At 57.0% G+C, this 17,859-nt stretch overlaps 3 protein-coding genes across 4 annotated transcripts; 1 reads left to right on the top strand and 2 right to left on the bottom strand.

Annotated features, from left to right (window-relative positions):
• Nucleotides 1-769: 769 nt before the first annotated feature.
• On the top strand, nt 770-8,625 carry LOC129121459 (uncharacterized). Of its 2 annotated transcripts, XR_013182693.1 has the most exons (5): nt 770-1,648; nt 2,663-2,777; nt 3,546-3,661; nt 4,861-4,928; nt 7,486-8,625. XR_013182693.1 is itself a non-coding variant. In XM_077179733.1 (4 exons), the coding sequence occupies exons 1-4, from the start codon at nt 1,205-1,207 to the stop codon at nt 7,512-7,514; spliced, it is 657 nt and encodes a 218-aa protein (XP_077035848.1). In that variant the 5' UTR covers nt 770-1,204; the 3' UTR covers nt 7,515-8,625. The 2 variants fall into 2 exon arrangements, 1 of the variants encoding a protein (XP_077035848.1); XM_077179733.1 differs by lacking the exon at nt 2,663-2,777.
• LOC143694259 (uncharacterized) lies at nt 7,542-10,226 on the bottom strand. The gene is made up of 5 exons (XM_077179440.1): nt 10,187-10,226; nt 8,718-9,643; nt 8,470-8,602; nt 8,121-8,220; nt 7,542-7,716 (listed from the first exon to the last, which is right to left on the bottom strand). The coding sequence occupies exons 1-5, from the start codon at nt 10,224-10,226 to the stop codon at nt 7,542-7,544; spliced, it is 1,374 nt and encodes a 457-aa protein (XP_077035555.1).
• A 2,973-nt stretch (nt 10,227-13,199) lies between these two features.
• Nucleotides 13,200-17,010, bottom strand: LOC143694320 (uncharacterized). The gene is made up of 3 exons (XM_077179732.1): nt 16,726-17,010; nt 15,713-15,805; nt 13,200-14,955 (listed from the first exon to the last, which is right to left on the bottom strand). The coding sequence occupies exons 1-3, from the start codon at nt 16,915-16,917 to the stop codon at nt 14,821-14,823; spliced, it is 420 nt and encodes a 139-aa protein (XP_077035847.1). The 5' UTR covers nt 16,918-17,010; the 3' UTR covers nt 13,200-14,820.
• Nucleotides 17,011-17,859: the final 849 nt, after the last annotated feature.

The following is a 17,859-nucleotide window of genomic DNA, read 5'->3' as shown; positions in this document are numbered from 1 at the left end:
GGCGGGTACCCCTCTCCTTTTCCCTCCTCTTTCTCCTGCCCTTATCCTCCTCCTTCGTTTCCCCCTTATCTCTGCTTTCCTACCCCTCCAGTTCCTTTCTCCCTCCCACCCCGCCCTTCCTCTCCCCCTTCGCCAGCCCTCTGCACCCTCTCTCCCTGATCCCCTGCACATCCCCGACCCTCCCTACCCCACTCCCGCACCCGACTCCCCTCTCTTGCTCCTCTACCTTTCTTCTGTCCATCCTCCCGCTCCCTCACCCACCTCCTCCCCCCATCCTCCCTCTCTCTCCCTCCTTCCCCGCAGCCGGGGCTCGGGCACCGGAGAATAAAGCCCAGAGAGCCGGAGCCGGCGCCCCCCGCCCTCGCTGCAGCCCCACACGGGGCCGAACCCGCTTATACCATGGGCTCGTGGGGTGACTTGGAAGGGACGACGAAAACTCTCTGGACTCTGTTGTCCCATCACACGGCAAAGAACACGTCCAAAACTGCCTCCTCAGGCTCGCGGAATGGCAGTGGCTGTGTGGAGCTCTGGCAGGAGTACCTGGAGACCAGGTAAGAACAGAAATGAGATTGTTTTGGCTGCTGCTGGATGTGGTTTTCTCTTTTCAAGATATTTTTCTGATTGATGTTTTCACAGTCGTTTTCTAGGTGTCATGAGAGGGTAATTCCAAAACTTTGGAAGTAGTTGGGAAACAGTGGGGCAAAAATGTGAACCTGATCCATTTCTAGTAATTCCAAACTTCTCCCACAACACCATTCTGTGGGAAAGCTGGTTAAAGGATAAAGATACAGAGGAACAAGTGTTGTGAACCCCCCTCGCTCTCTGACAGGGCAAACCTTCCAGTAATCCCAGTACATCTCTCTGAGAGACTCTGGGATCGTATGGTCTTCCAGGAAAGCAAAACAAGCACAGAGACGAGGGAATAGGCTGCTGGTTAATAATGATTTGATGGGTGTAGGAATGATTCTTGCATGTTTCACACTCCTCTTTTAACTCCTGGAATATTTTAAAAGTTATTTAAAACTTTAACAAACTAAATTTGAGAGGAAATGGTGCAAAATAAATGCACGGAGAGATCATGGAGTCCCCAAATGGTTTGAGTGGGAAGGGACCTTAAGGATCATCTCATTCCATCCCCTGCCATTCCATCCACAGCCCGGGGTGCTCCAAGCCCCATCCAGCCTGGCCTTGGACACTTCCAGGGATGGAGCAGCCCCGATTTCTCTGGGTTGATGGGCACAGGAGGGAATTTCCAGCAGGAGCTGAGGCGTTTCCTTTGCTCTGGCCAGCCCCAGCAGGGCTGTGGGAGGCAGAGGATGTGGGAGCAGGAGCTTTGCCCCCTGCCCCGGGGGAGTCTCTGCTGTCCCAGCCCCAGCAGAGCAAACGTTTGTGCTTTCACATCCCGTTCCAAGGAGCTGCCCAGGCAGGAACGGGGATGGGCGCGGAGCAGGGACGGTGCCAGGCACAGGGGGACATCCAGAGGTGCCCCCAGCCCGTCCCTGCTGCCCAGGCTGGCATGAGCAGGCTGGTGACTGTCCCTGGCTTTGCTCTGCAGGCTGAGGAAGCCAACCCTGGCGAGGAGGAAGATGAGGAGGTGTGGGAGGATGGAGACAGCGGCCCCCAAAGGCTGGGGAAGGCCCAGCTCCAGGTAGGAGATGCTGCCTTCCAAGGAGAGGGACTGGTCTGTCCCACTGGAATTTGGGGTGTGAGGCCGATGGAACAAAGGGGTTGATTCCATTTTCTTACGTGGGCCAGGCTGTGTTTGAAACAGCCCCAGGTAGCAGAGCTGGAGTCATTTCCTAGCAGGGAACTTGATTTGAAAACTGCATTCCAAACTCTTGTCCACATTTATTTTATCTCCCACATGGAGATGCCTAAGGAAGATGGGGTGTTTCTAACAAGAGAACATCCCAATTCATCTGTGGCAGAGGGCTTAAAATTAAAGTGTGAGTGGAGCTGCCTTTAGGACACTTCAAATTCCTTAGTATACGAATGGAATTTAAATGAAATATCCAAACCCTGAGAAGCTTGTGTGAACTCTAGAGCCTCTGCAAGTGTTTTACAGCCAGGGAGGGAGACAAGAGTCTGGAGTCTCTCCCCAAAAACTGGCTGCTGTTTGTTTGACCAGGCATAGGAATGACTGTGTATTCCCTGGGGCTGTCCTTATGGAGAAGGGTTTATTTATGTGCCCTGGGTTTATTCAGGGTCTCTTCACCATGATGGAAACTGATTTCATTGAAATGCCAGAGGTGCCCAATGCTTTCCCCAGCCAGAGCTCAGAAGCAGCCTTGTGGGAAGGGGTTTAATGCCCATTTTCCCAATCCCTCCAGGCAGCAGCACTGGAGCACTTGAGCCAAACATGGCCAAGGTGCCCAGTGCTGGCAGGAGGCAAATCCAGGGATTGGACAGTGGGAGTTTGCACTGCTCCTGGAATCCCAGACCTGGAGCTGTGCTTCAGAGAGCCCAGGAGATGCTGCCTCACTCAAACCTCATTTAAACCTCAGCATCCTCCCTGCTCCCTTGGAATTATTGCTGCTCCCTTAGCTGCTCTTCATCATCATCATCATCATCATCATCATCATCATCATCATCATCATCATTATTATTATTATTATTGTTATTGTTACTATTATTGTAAACTCCCACTCCATGTCTTCCCTAGCCCTTTGCTTCCCAGAGGTGGTGCTTTAGGAAACCCCTCCAGCCTGGGAAGGGCTTTTGGCCCCAGACACGTTCCCAGTGCCCAGGAGCAGCAGGACCTGTGCTGCTCCCAGCAGGTGAGGCACAGGTGCCTTTCCTTCCTTCCCTGCTGCACTTGGGCTTTTTGAGGGGTCTCTGGGGCTCTGAGGGAGAAGTTCTTTGTCACTCCAGGGCAGAATTAGCCCTGGTCCCACTAAAAGCAGGAGAATTCATTTTATCCTTGGTTTTGGATACACATTTTGTGTTTTCTCTCTGCTGGTGACACCGTGTGGTGAAGCAGCAGCTCCCAACCTTGTCAGTGCTGCTCCCTGGAATAGTTTTTATCTGTAGAACCATGAATTCCCTGCTGGAATCCAGTCACAGCCCCCAGACCAATGTGCAGGTGAAGGTCTTACACCCTGCCCAGGACAATTTCCTGTCTCTAGACATGGAAAATGGGGGAAAACTCAGGCTGGAGTGGAGCCAGGATGCAGAATGGGGCAGTGAGGCAGCGTGCTCAGCCCAGGCTGGGGTTGGCACAGGGGCTGTTCCCTGTTGGATGACACCCACGTGGAACAGATCCTCCTCTTCCTTTGTCCAAAGTCCAATGGCAAAGGATTGAATAACTCACAAGTGGGGCCTGGAATGAAAATGATTCTGTTAAAATTAGGTAAAGAATGTGATAAGAAAAAATGGGCATCCTTTTTATGTATTAAAATAGTAGGGAATAAAATGTTGACAAGGGGCACTTTTATTCAGTGTCACCTTTCCTTTTTTATGGAGTGAGCAATCAGAACAGAAGTAGGAAAGCCAGGAGCCTTTGACTTCCAGAGTGGACCTAATTTCCATTTTCTCCTCTCTTTCAGGACAGGAAAAACCACTTAACTGATCCCATCTTTGCCCAGAGCTTTGGAGTTGGAGCAGCCAAACCCAACGGGCTCCAGCTGCACTGGAGGGTCCCTGCTCCTGCCCGTGGTGTGGGGTGAGTCCCCAGCTGTGCCCAGAGTGTCACAGACCCAGAGGGATCTGCCCTGGTCCCAGGCTGTCCCTGTCCCAAGGGGCCTTTGTCACCTTTGTCACCTTGTGGGGAATGTGGTGGCAGCCCCGGGAGCAGCTGCTGGGAGCTGGGGCAGGGCCTGGCACTGATCCAGGGCAGGGCAGTGCTTCCCTTGGGGGGGTTGGCCCCCCACGCTGAGCTCAGGCAGGATCAGGGTCACAGATGCTGCATTTTGTGCCCCTGAGAGTTTCTGTCCCCCCTGGGGATTTCCTGCCGGGATGGGGCAGCGCAGGAGCAGAATTGAACCTGCAGCTCCCGTGGCCATTGCTGGCCTTGGTCTCTCTGCTGTGCCCTCAGACCGTGGCAATTTGCTGCTGCCACTGCCACCCCCTGGGGGCTGTGTCCTCCTGGCAGCCCTTCCCAGCCCCAACAGGAGCTCCAGTACTGCCTCTGTGCCTGTGGGCAGTGTTTGCTGGCAATGTGCCTCACCCCTGGCAGGATCCTTTTGTTCCAGAGCAGGCAGACTCCAGAGCTTCTGGGCTTCTCAGCTGCAGGGCTGGATTGCAGAAGTCCCTGCAAAGAAGAATAACCATGAGCTTTGTCCAGGTGGTGCTTTCAGACCTCACCTGACAGTCTGTGCTTTGTGCTGGAGGCTGTTGTGCATTGGCACTGCAGGGAATGAATGTCCCCTTCCCAGTTCAGCCCAGCAGATCCCAAAGGCTCTTACAGGAATATTTATCCTTCACTTCCCTGTGTGATAGCTTAATCTCCACCTGCCGTGGGCCATTCCTTGAGTTCTCCTGGAGAAAACCTCACAGCAGAGGAGTTTGCAAAGAGCCCAGAGCTGTGTTTGGAGCAGAGAGAGCTGAGAGCTGTGTCTGCTGTGCTGCCCCAGCCTGGCAACATCCCCATGGAACAGCCTGGGCAGATGGGATTAGATGGAGCAAAATCCCTTCATGCAAGAGGTTTTCTCCTGTGCAGATCAGGCACGGGGCAGGCAGTGAACTTTGGAAATCAGCTGATTTCCCCAGAAAGCATCACTCCCATCAGCATCAATGACAGGACCTGTGCCCACTGCTCAGGAGTCACCCAGCCAAAATCAAGGGCAAAGCTTGGTTTGGGTCTGAGAACTTGAAATAACTTGGAAAGAGAAGAAATGACCTTTTCTTCTTCCTTCCTTTCAGATGCTGGAATTGCCTCTGTGGATGTGCACTGAGCCCTCGCTGCAGGGAACTGCCAGGCCTTAATGGTGGTGAGCTCATGTTCTTCTCACTGGGGAACTGGAAATAATTATTAATTAGCAATTGCAGAAATGTTTTCTGAAACCTTTCCCCTTTGCTGGTAGATCTTCTCTTTGTGGCTTTGAATTTACAGAATTCCCTGCTGTCCTTTGCCCTGCCTGAATTCCTTGCAGCTCCTAACAGGGAAAACCTGGGATAACTCAGAGGGGACAGAGGTGACATTTTTAGCTGAAAACCTGGGGCAGTTGGGAGGGGACACAAGAACTGTTTGTGTAAGAAAATGTGAGGGGATGTCAAGGGGAGCCGGTGGCATTTTGAGGGAAAAGCTGAGGTGATGTTCAGGGGAGAGAATGCAAATTTCAGAGTAGAAAAGAGCTAATCAATATTGTACAGGAAGGAAAATTTGGGGGGTAAACCTCGATGTAATCTGTAGGGGACAGAGTGAAGATATTGGAGTAAAAATGAGGTATTCATTTTTAAGTAAGGAAAATTTTGGAGACAAAACTTGTCACAATATCAGGAGTAGAGAAGGAACACACTGAGGGAAAAATGAGGTGATGAGTACTGAGCATACAGTTGGGAAAATTCAGGGGCTAAATCTGAGATAATTTCTATGGGAGAGCATGAACATACTGAGCTAACATGAGGGAATCAGTTGTGGGCAGATGGGGAAATTTTGAGGGGTAAAAATAATATTAAATAATCTGTAGGGCAGAGAGTGAACATTTTGAGGTAAAAGTGAGATCATCGCTAGTAGACAGATGGAGAATTTGGGGAGTAAATCTTGAGAGAAGCTACATAATAGAAAATTAATATATTGAAGGAAAAATGAGGGAATCAGTAGTGGACGGGAATTTTAGGGGGTAAAACTTGAAATAATCTTAAGGTTGAGAATTACTATTTTCAGGTAAAAATGAAGTAATAAGTTATGGACAGTTACAGAAAATTTTGGGAGTAAAACCTGGGTAAATCTCAAGGGAAAGAGTGAACACTGACAGAAACTGAGGCAGTCACTGGGGGCAGGCAAGGAAATTTTGGGGGTAAAACTTGGGAAGATCTGTAGGGCAGAAAATGAACATCTTGAGGCAGAAATGATCAGAAGTCAACATTAGGTAGAATTTGGGGGGCAAACCCTGAGGTAATTATGTAGGAACAGTAAGTAGTTTTGGGAAAAAATCTGACATAATTTGCAGGGCACAGAATGAACATTTTGGAGATAAGAGACATAACCTGTGTGGTTTTGGTTTTAAAATCTAGTTGGTAAATAGGGGACAAAATGGACATTTTGTAATAAAATCTGAGTTAATCTGTAGAGGAAACAATGGATATTTTGAGGTGAAAAGGAGGTAATCAGTACTGGGCAGGTAGGGAAAATTGAGGGCTAAAATGTGAGATTATCTCTAGGAGAGAGCAGGAACATCCTGAGGTAAACTGAGGGAATTGCTGTGGACAGGTGGGTAAATCTGGGGATAAAACTTGAGGGAATCTCCATGGTAGAAAATTAATATTTTAAGGTAAAAATGAGGTACTCAGTGGTGGAGAGGTAGGGAAAATTTTGGGGTAAAATCTGAGGTGATCTGTAGCAGAGAGGATGCACTTGATGGGGTAAACTGAGGTAAGTGGTTATGGACAGGTAGGGAAATTATTGGGAGGGAAAACTGAAAGCATCTGTAGGGTAAAGAATGAAAATATTGAGGTGGAAATGGGATAATAGGGAGTGGACAAGGTAGGGAAGATTTTTAGGGTAAGTCTTGTGGTAATCTCCAGACTACAGAAAGAATGGTTTCTTGTAAAAATAAAAACTGGCTGCTGAAATTTCCTAACCCAGGGGCTTTGGCTGGCAGGGCAGCACAAGGATTGTTCCCTGTGTGGTGCCCAGATTTGAGGTACAGTATCAGCTTTGCTACTTTAGAGGAATTATACCTGTAGCCCCCCATTCCCTGCTGAATTCCTACTGGAATAACCTTACAGTCCCTCATGCAGTATGGATATTCCCACACAGATCTGCCTAATGAAGACCACTGTTCCAGGAACCAGAAGAGGCTCCAAGGAAGCTCAGTGGGATCAGGACAAAGACAGGTTGATATTCCATAGCATTTGCTATTTTTAACCCTCATCCCTCAGCCAAGTGTTTCCCCACAAAATTTTCTATCTGTCTTCTACCTATAACCTCATTGTTACCTTAAAATGTTCATTCTAGCCATGTTCCCGGGGGCACTTGACAGAGTTCCCTGGAATTCCGTGGGCTCCACCCCCGGGCTCGGCTCCAGCTGATGCTCTCAGCAGCGAGGGCGGGGCCGGACGCGCTCCCGGCCCTGCTGGGGCAGCCCCTGTGCCCAGGGGAGGGCATCGCTCCCTGCAGGAGCTGAGCTCATTCCAGAGCCTCGGCAGCGGCCTCCGGGAGCTCTTTTCCCTGAGGAAAGGGATGCACATCCCTGCCTGCAGGGCACCTGCACTGTGACCCACCTGTGCGAGCTTCCCAGCACTTCTGCAGTGCCAGCTGGCTCCCGAAAAACTCCAAACTTCATCCAAACAAAACTCCATCTACCTCTAACCTTTTGTTTTAAGGCATCTCCGAGGGCCTTGCTTGGGATTGAATTGCTGTGAGGGGAATTCCTTTGGCTTTAAGGCTGCTGCTGCTGGAGGATGTCCCCAGGCTGGAAGGGAAGGCACTGGAGTGGCTGGGACACACCCGGTGGCTGTGTGGGAGCTCCAGGAGGTGGCACCGGGAATTGCTGTCTGAGCTCCTCTGCAAAGCCAGCGTGCAGCACTCCCAGGCAATGGCAGCTGTTCCTTGGGCTGGTTTTGGGATGTCAGGGGGCTCTGTCCGGGCTGCAGCATCTCCGGGGGCCCGTTCAGAGCAGCCCCTGGCCCAGGGGCCGCGGGCAGCCCTTGATCCGTGCCCATCCCAGCGCTGCCCGGGCATCCCAGTGCCTGCCCCGGGTGTGCCTGGCACGCTGCCTGCACGGGCAGGACACTGAGGCACAGCTCCTGCCCTGCAGGCACCGAGGGCAGGAGGGGCTGGTTCCCCCTGGGCTCGGCCTCCTCCCGCCCCGCGTTCCCGGCCAGCCGGGACACACGGAGGGAGCAGCGAGGAACATTCCTGGCAGGGAGCAGGAGTCCCCGAGGGCTCCGTGCAGCTCCGGGCGGAAAAGCAGCGCCGGGCTCAGCCCCCGCCGTGAGTTTGGGCTGTGAGCACTCACCTGCAGGAAAGGCCCCTCTGCAGGCGGGACCGGCCCTGACACTCTCCAGAAGAGCTTCGGCCTTGGAGCAAGGGAACCCTCAGGACTTGCTCGTTTCTCTCTGGAAAGGGACATGGCATCAGCACCTTTACAGCTATTTAGGAAATGCTGGAAAAGGCAGGAAATCAGGATTACGGGAAGAGTTTTGTGCTGTCACACAACTGTTCACCTGTGTTGTTCCATGGTCAGGTGCTGCCTATGGAGCTCTGCCCTACAGACGTTCCAGGGGCTGGTGTGTAAAGCAGCATTGGCAAAGAAATTGCCCTGCTGGCATTTGGCATTCCTGTCCCAGGCAGGGCATTGCCATTACCTGAGATTGGCTTGGTTGGAGCAGAGTGCTGAAAATGCCCAGGTTGTGGGTTCAATCCCCAGCTAAGCCCTTCACATAAGGCTTCAACCTGGTGCTCCTGGTGTGTCCCTTCCCACTCAGGATATCTGATGACCTAAAAATAAAGAGTAAACAGTTTTCACTGGCTTCTTAAGCCCAGAGATTTTTTGCTTTGGAGAGTGTGAGCCACAAAGAAAGTGCAAGGGAAGAGGAAGAGCATCAAGTCTCACCTGGCAGGTGTCAGGTGAGCGGCCCGAGCAGAACCGAGCCCGGGCAGGGCCCCGTGCCTGCACCCGGCACAGTCGGAGCAGGAGCAGCAGCGCCGGGCTCGGCCCCAGCGCCCGGCCCGGAGCGGCTCCTCCGGCCCGCGGCGATGCAGCCCCGCTCGTTCCGCGGGGACGCGGCGGGCGAGAGCCCCGGGGGTGCGGGCACGGGGTCCGGGTCCCGCTCTGCGCGCGGTGGCCTTGGGGGTACCGGGGCTGAGGGGGCTCCGCATCCCCGCGGGGGCCGGGCCGGGAGCGCGCCCCGGGGGCCGCCGCGCTCGCAGCCCCGCTCCGTGTCCGCCAGGGGGCGCCCCGCGGGGCGGCGGCGCTGAGGCAGCGGCGGGGCCTGAGGGCTCCCGGGGCCGGCACGGGCGGTCCCCGCGCCCCGGCCGCTTCCAGCCGCGATCCAGCGCCTGCTCCGGGAATGCGCCGCTCTCCTGCCGGGCCCGGCACCGGCACAGCCCCGGCTCCCCACGGCAGCAGCGGGACCTGCCCGGAGCCGTAGCGGGAGCAGCCCTGGTCCAAGCGGGAGCGGCAGCGCCGGGCTCGGTCCGTGCCCGTCCCGGAGCGACTCTTCCCGCCCGCGGCGATCCCGATCCCAGCCCCAATCCCGCCTCGGTTCTGCGGCCCCGCGAGGGAGAAGCGGCTCAGCCCGGGACCCCCAGCAGACACCGGCAGGACCCGGATCCCCAGGCCTGGGTCCTGTTCGCGGCCCCACCTTAGCGCCTCGAGCCCCGAGCAGCACCGGGAACAGCCCCCGGTCCGGGGCTCCGCACAGCGCTCCAGCGACGGCTCCGCCGCATCCCGGGATGAGCATCCATCACACAAAGCGGAGCGGGCGTGGATCCGCCGGAATTTACGGGCGCGGGCGGGGCGGGGCGGGGCGGGGCCGGCTCAGGTGTGAGGGGCGGGGCCGGCTCAGGTGTGAGGGGCGGGGCCGGCTCAGGTGCGCGGGGCCGCAGCGCGGCTGCGCGGGGCGGGGCCGAGAGGATTTAACCCCCGGGAATCGCCGCTGGCGCCATTTGCCCCCTCGGCGCTCGGAGGGGAAGGTTCTGTCCGCGCGGGCTCCCTATCTTTTTATTTGTTTCTTTTCTTTTACGCTTTTTTTAACCTCTTTTTCTCAATACCTCCCCTCTCTCCCTCCCTTCCTCCCCTCCCCCACCCCCTACACCCTCCCCCCCCCTACCCCCCCCCTCCCTCTCCCCCCTAGCCCTCCCCTCCCTCCCCCCCAAACCGCTCCCTCCCGGGCCGGTCCCCCCTACCCTTCCTATGCCCCCACACACCCCAGCCCTACCCTACCCCTCCTTTCTCCACGCTTCCTTCCCTCCCCAGCCCAGCTCCCACCTGCCCCCTCATTCTCCTTCCCCCCAATTCCACCTCCCTCTCCTTCCTTCACCCTTCCTCCTCCTCCATCTCCCCCTGTTTTCCTTCTTCACCTTGACCCCTCCCCACCTGTGCTCCATTCTCGTCCTCCATCCTCCACCCGCTCTACCCCCGCCACCCCACCTACCCCTGCCCCCGTCCCTGCTCCCCTGCACATCCCGACCCCCCCACCTGCCCTCCATCCTTGACCCACCCCGACCACCCCCTCTGTCCCCCTGTTCCCATCCTCTGTCCCCCTGTTCCCCTCCTCTGTCCCCCTGTTCCCCTCCTCTGTCCCCCCTGCCTCTTTCCCCCGCAGCCGCGGGGCTCGGGGCGCCGCAGAATAAAGCCCAGAGGGCCGGAGCGGCGCCCCGGCTGTCCCTGGAGCCCCCACACGGGGCCGGAGCCGCTGGGCGGGTCCCCCCATTGCAGTGCAAAGCACGGCCCGACACCGCCGGGGTTCCGGCTGTCCCTACATCACACTGGGGGTCCCCGGGGGTTGGGGGGGGGGGGGTCAGGGAGGGCCCCCTCCTCCGGAGGGGGTCCGAGGGGGGAGGGGGGTTGGGGGGGATGGGGGGGGGGGTAGGGCCCCCTCCGGAGGAGGGGGTCCCTGGGAGGGGGGCGGGGCGGGTCCCCTCCGGAGGAGGGGGTCCGGGGGAGGGGGCGGGGCCTGGAGGGGGGAATTCCCCCTCCGGCCCCGCCCCCTCCTCCGGGCCGTCTCCTCCGGACGGGGCTCGGCCCGGCCCCCTCCCCGGGACCCCCTCCTCCGGACCGGGGCCCCGGGGGGAGGGAGGGGGGGGGGGGGGGGGGCAGAATAGGAGGGGCCGTTTGTCTGTCCGGTGATGTCTTTGTGTGTTCACGCTGCAGAGTGACGTGACCCCCTCTGCTTCCCCCCCACCCCGCCCGCCCCCCTCCCTCCCCCCGGGGCCCCTGTCCGGAGGAGGGGGTCCCGGGGAGGGGGCCGGGCCGAGCCCCGTCCGGAGGAGACGGCCCGGAGGAGGGGGCGGGGCCGGAGGGGGAATTCCCCCCTCCAGGCCCCGCCCCCTCCCCCGGACCCCCTCCTCCGGAGGGGACCCGCCCCGCCCCCCTCCCAGGGACCCCCTCCTCCGGAGGGGGCCCTACCCCCCCCTCCCCATCCCCCCCCCATCCCCCCCCCCATCCCCCCTCGGACCCCCTCCTGAGGAGGGGGCCCTGCCTAACCCACCCCCCCAACCCCCGGGGACCCCCAGTGTGATGTAGGGACAGCCGGAACCCCGGCGGTGTCGGGCCGTGCTTTGCACTGCAATGGGGGGACCCGCCCAGCGGCTCCGGCCCCGTGTGGGGGCTCCAGGGACAGCGGGGGCGCCGCTCCGGCCCTCTGGGCTTTATTCTGCGGCGCCCCGAGCCCCGCGGCTGCGGGGGAAAGAGGCAGGGGGGACAGAGGATGGGAACAGAGGAGGGGAACAGGGGGACAGAGGCTGGGAACAGGGGGACAGAGGACGGGAGTAGTGGGACAGAGGAGGGGAATAGGGAGACAGAGCAGGGGAATAGGGAGGGATGAGTTGGGGAACGGAGAGGGGTTGGGGAGAAGGGGGGGGGAAGGGAAAGGCCCGGTGGGGGGAGAGATGATGGACAGAGGAGGGGTACAGGGGGAAGAGAGGGGGGTCGGGCTGGGGAGAGGGGTGAAAGGAACGGGGGGTCGGGGATGTGCAGGAGAACAGCGAGAGAGGGCAGGGGAGGCTGGGGAGCGGGGAGAGGGCAGGGGGGGCTGGAAGGGAGAGGAGGGATGGGGGGGAGGGAGAAAAAAGCTGGAGGGATAGAAAAGAGGAGAGAAGGGGGGGAAGAAGGAGGAGGATAAGGGCAGAAGAAAGAGGAGAAAGAAAAAGGGAAATCACCGCCGGGAGAGCCCAGAGCGGCAGCAGCCTCACCGTGCTCCGGATGAGCAAATGGCGCCGGCAGAGATTTCCGGGCATTAAATCACCTCGGCCCCGCCCCGCGCAGCCGCGCTGGGGCCTCGCACACCTGAGCCGGACCCGCCCTGCGCACCTGAGCCGGGCCCGGCCCCGCCCGGCCCCGCCCCTGAGCCCCGGGACCGCCCCTGAGCCCCGGGACCGCCCCTGAGCCCCGGCCCCGCCCCTGAGCCCCGGCCCCGCCCCTGAGCCCGGCACCGCCCCTGAGCCACGGCACCGCCCCTGAGCCCCGGGGCCCCGTCCTGCCCGGGATGGCGGCGGCACCGTCGCTGCCGGACCCGCCCCTCTCACCTGGGCCGGGCCGGGGCTGCGAGCGCACCGGGACCGGGGCCGCGGCTCCGGGTCCCGCCGGTGGCTCTGGGGGTCCGGGCGGTGCCGCCTCTCCCCCGCCGGGCGGGCTGCGGGTCCCGGCCCCGCAGCACTGAGGGGGCTTGGGGCCGGCTCCGGCTCCGGCAGGAGCCGCTCCGGGACGGGCGCTGGGGCCGGGCCCGGGCAGCCCCCGGGATGCCGCGCTCAGCCCGACGCGCCGGGCCGGGCTCCGCGCTGAGCCCCGAACGCGGCCCCGGGGCTCCGCCGCCAGCCCCGCCCGCGGCGCTCGGCCGCTGCTCCGGAGCTCTGCCGCGGCCGGGGGAGCCCGGCTTTGGGCCGTGCCCCAGGCACGGCTCGGAGCCCAGAGACACGGACTGGCCCTGGCCGAAAGAGCCGCCTGGAGCACCAAAATGCGGCGTTTGGCCTTTCACTCAAGCCCCCGAAAATGCAGCACTTAAATCGCTCTTGGTGAAGCCCAAACGCTGACCTACCCCGGTTTCAAGACCTCGCAAACACAGGCCATGGTCTCTGCTTCACGCCTCTAAAATGCAGAACTTGGTCTCTCTGAGATCCCAAATGCTGTCTGAGGCACCTTTGGTTTCAAGCCCCCCAAACCAGTCCTTAGTGTCTCTTTCTGTACTTGGCCAAATGAGCCCAGTTTTGAGCCCCCAAATCGCAGTGCTGGGTGTCTCTCTGTGAGCCCCAAAACTGCTCCAGTCCGCAGCGTTCGGAGCCCCCAGAAACGCCCCGGGCCATGGGCGGACCCAGCTGGGCCCCAGCAGCAGCTCCCTGACCCCCAGTGGGATGTGGAAGAGACCAGAGACAAAAATCCAGCTCAGAACAGTTTAATAATGGAAACCAAGACCAGTATAACTTAATATTGATGACAGCATATAACAGTGATAGCAACAAGAGCAGTGATAACAATAAAAAGGAGAGAAGACATTCCACAGCCCCCCTTTAACATTATAAATCCAAAATGTAATCCAGAGCACCACAAACTCCCAGTGTGGGGGATTTCCATATTCCTGTTATTTTCTCTGAGTCCATCCTGGGGATTTGAGGCACTTGCTGCTCCTCTGGGCAAGGGAAAGGCTCCTGTGCTATTCCCAAAAACTGAACTCCTGGAATTGGTGCCCTGGCAGCTCAGTCCAGTCTTTCCAGTAACTGGGGGTCACCCAGAGGGTCTTTACCAGCATCAAGTGAAAATGACATCCTGGTCCAGTGCATTTCCAGCAGGATTGGGCACTCCTGGCCACGGTGACCAATCCATGAAAATTGGACCAGTGACAATCCAAAGAGGATTATAAATTAGAGACTTAAAATCAGAAATTCCAATTCTTTTCAGCACCTCTTGCTTAAATGTTTCCCTGCTGGAAGAGCTCAATTAGTATTTTTGCTGACCACATTGCCAAAGCAAGGGAAAAACAATCAGCATTCCCTGAATGCCTCCATCACTTCCACAGCCATCTGCAGCCAGTGGCCGATGGGCAGGAGCTCAAGGGGTGGTATTAGTTCCATTATTCCCAAGGTTTGAATGATTCTGGCATTATCCCATGTCTCTGAGTGTGCCAGAAACCCCAGAGCTCCAGGAGCTGCAGCCAGCTGCAGGCTGGTGTTCTTCCTTCTCAGCTTTTTAGGAGTGTGGGTGAAGGTCCCTTCCCTGCCTGGCTCTGGGAGTTGTCCCTGCCACACATCCCAGGGCCTTGCTGGATCCAATTCATGTCACAGCCCCTATCCTACAGGAAAACAGCAAAGTGCCCTGCTGGCCTCAGTTCCAGTCAGGAATGTCTCAAACAACATTGTGGGGTGTTCCTCCAGCTCTGGAAGGGAAGCTGGGATGAGCCCAATTCCAGGCTCCCTGTGGAACAGCACTCCAGTTTTTAGGTCAAGGGCTTTTCCTGGTGCCCTGAGGCACAGGATGATCCCTAGATTTGTCCCTCCCTTATTTCTCACACACTCACAGACTGAGGTCCTGCTCTTTTTGCCCTCCCTCGGGGGGTGCAATTGCCAGTGGGATTTTCCCACTTTTCAACAGACCAGGGATCATTCTCCAGTGTCTCCAGGAAACTTCCAGAGCTGACCCATTCCCAGGTACAGAGGTCAAGTACAGAGGTCAGGAAGAACAAAGGTTTTAGCACTTACCATATTTAATTTTCCTTTCTCACAACAACTTGCTCTGGCTCTTTCCATCTCAGAAGGTTCCTTGTCTTTGTTTCAGCCTCAGAGGATTCTGTGAGGAGATTTCACACCCACAAATCAAGATCCCAGACCCACAGGGTTGCCCATGAAAGCGGAGCATTGTTGGCTTCTCCAGTGAATTTCCTTCATGTGCAAAAGTTAAAAACCATTACACCACTTCATAATTACCTGGAGCTGGTGCTGTAACAATGAAAAACTGATTTTCCATGTCCAGAGGCAGGAGATTGTCCTGGTCAGGCTGTGAGACCTTAAAGTGCACATTGATCTGGGGGCTGTGACTGGATTCCAGCAGGGATGGAGCCTCCTGTGTGTGCAAACCCAGCGTGGGACTGCGAAGGTTTCCACTGAGGGAAGCTCTTCCTTTCTTCCTTGGCAGCTTTTCTCTGGAATATTAAACAAAGAGGGAGGCCTTGTCCTTAATCCAATTACCACAGGGCAGCAAATTACTGTTTCTTGTTTACCAGCTATGAACAAAACTGGGAGCAGCACTGACAAGGTTGGGAGCTGCTGCTTCACCACACGGTGTCACCAGCAGAGAGAAAACACAAAACGTGTATCTAAAAACAAGGATAAAATGAATTCTCCTGCTTTTAGTGGGACCAGGGCTAATTCTGCCCTGGAGTGACAAAGAACTTCTCCCTCAGAGCCCCAGAGACCCCTCAAAAAGCCAAAGTGCAGCAGGGAAGGAAGGAAAGGCACCCGTGCCTCACCTGCTGGGAGCAGCACAGGTCCTGCTGCTCCTGGGCACTGGGAACGTGTCTGGAGCCAAAAGCCCTTCCCAGGCTGGAGGGGTTTCCTAAAGCACCACCTCTGGTTCACATCCTGCTGGCTTTCCCCTCCCTTGGGAAAGGAAGGACTTCATCCAGAGCCTGGAGAAGGAGGAAACAAGGAGACCCAGCCTATGGACTGGTCAGATGAGCCATGGGGGGACACAGAAGCTGTGCAGGGATTTCTGCCCTAGGGGTCACATTCCTTCAAACCAGGTGCAAACTCACTAAAATTACCTTTCCACGAATACCTCCTAAGGCACATGAGAACCTGAGTAAGAAAATGGAATCGACCCCTTTGTTCCATTGGCCTCCCACCCCAAATTCCAGTGGCACAGACCAGTCCCTCTCCTTGGAAGGCAGCATCTCCTACCTGGAGCTGGGCCTTCCCCAGCCTTTGGGGGCCGCTGTCTCCATCCTCCCACACCTCCTCATCTTCCTCCTCGCCAGGGTTGGCTTCCTCAGCCTGCAGAGCAAAGCCAGGGACGGTCACCAGCCTGCTCATGCCAGCCTGGGCAGCAGGGACGGGCTGGGGGCACCTCTGGATGTCCCCCTGTGCCTGGCACCGTCCCTGCTCCGCGCCCATCCCCGTTCCTGCCTGGGCAGCTCCTTGGAACGGGATGTGAAAGCACAAACGTTTGCTCTGCTGGGGCTGGGACAGCAGAGACTCCCCCGGGGCAGGGGGCAAAGCTCCTGCTCCCACATCCTCTGCCTCCCACAGCCCTGCTGGGGCTGGCCAGAGCAAAGGAAACGCCTCAGCTCCTGCTGGATATTCCCTCCTGTGCCCATCAACCCAGAGAAATCGGGGCTGCTCCATCCCTGGAAGTGTCCAAGGCCAGGCTGGATGGGGCTTGGAGCACCCTGGGCTGTGGATGGAATGGCAGGGGATGGAATGAGGTGATCCTTAAGGTCCCTTCCCACTCAAACCATTTGGGGAATCCATGATCTCTCCATGCATTTATTTTGCACCATTTCCTCTCAAATTTAGTTTGTTAAAGGAATAACTTTAAAAATATTCCAGGAGTTAAAAGAGGAGTGTGAAACATGCAAGAATCATTCCTACACCCATCAAATCATTATTAACCAGCAGCCTATTCCCTCGGTCTCTGTGCTTGTTTTGCTTTCCTGGAAGACCATATGATCCCAGAGTCTCTCAGAGAGATGTACTGGGATTACTGGAAGGTTTGCTCTGTCAGAGAGCGAGGGGGGTTCACAACACTTGTTCCTCTGTATCTTTATTCTTTAACCAGCTTTCCCTCCCCTGCCACACAGAGCCCACCCCAGCAACTCGGATCCATTCATCGGGACACCGACTCCCCCCATTTCCCCCGGTCGCTCCAGCCCGTCCCCGTTCCCCGCTCGGGGCCGTCCCCGTTCCCCGCTCACCTCCGAGCCCTCCGCAGCCGCTCCCGGTGCCCCGGCCCGGCCCCGCCGCTCCCCGGGCTCCGCCATTGCCGTTCCCGGCTCCGCGCCTGCGCTCCCGGCACAGCGGCCGCGGTTCCTGCCGGGAGCGGCCCCGGCCGAGGGCCCCGCGGCCTCGCACCGCCAGTCCCCGTCGTTTTCCCGGCCCAGCTCCATGTCGCGGTCCCGGTGCCGGTCCCGGTGCCGGCCGAGCCGCGGGAAGCGCCCGGAGCGCTCGGAGCTGCAGTACCGGGTGTGTCCACAAGACGGCAGCACTGAGGGAGCCGCTGCCACCGCGCATGCGCAGCGGTTTTAGGCGTGCCATTAAATCCCAATTTCAGGAGCCACTAAATCCCAATTTCAGTGAATCCCAGATCTCGGATTTCGGATGTTCCAGCGGGAGCAGGGAGAAAGAGCTCCGCGTACACAGAGCTGTTTCTAGGTCTTTCATTCAGATAATCTTCTCTAACTTTTTCAAGCCCTTTATTGTTTCATTTATAGACCTAAAACATTGTATTTTTATTTTCAAGCCCTACGGATCCATAGTCAGAATTCTTTACAGTCTTGAGAGGAATGGCGGATTTGTCTTCACACACAAGCTGTGGGTCTGCTGGTAGATAAAACGAGCTCTGGAAGATAAAAGAAACAATGGGAATGATTCCACTGATTGATGAATGGGAAAAGATATTTGCTTTTACAAATAAGCCTTAGGTTTGCTGATAAACGAAATTAGACATTGAGAGATGAAAGAAACAATGGGGAATAAAACCCCCTAAATTCTGTAAGAATTAAAAATTAAAAGGGAGGGTTGTACATTAGAGGGAAATCTTTGGTATCAGGTGTATTGGGGAGTCTGTACCTCTCAAGTAGCTCAGCCAATGGGGAAAGAGAGAAGGGAAATGCAGCCAGGAAATTGGGATAAAAAGGGAGGTTGTGCCCTCCAAAAATTTGAGAGATCCCAGGGGAATGCCCCATGGCCTCTCCCTTTATTCAAATAAAGTAAAAGGACTCCTTTGTCTCCTTTTTGGACATAAACCTCTGGTGTTTGTGGATTAATTTTCTTAACAGTCTGAAATCCAATCTATAACACAGCAGATTTATCTTGAAATAAATAGTGGT

Source organism: Agelaius phoeniceus, chromosome 6, assembly GCF_051311805.1.
Source record: "Agelaius phoeniceus isolate bAgePho1 chromosome 6, bAgePho1.hap1, whole genome shotgun sequence".
In the NCBI taxonomy this organism is placed as follows: domain Eukaryota; kingdom Metazoa; phylum Chordata; class Aves; order Passeriformes; family Icteridae; genus Agelaius; species Agelaius phoeniceus.
Note: the sequence above shows the minus strand (reverse complement) of the source record. Positions and strands in the feature narration are given on the sequence as shown.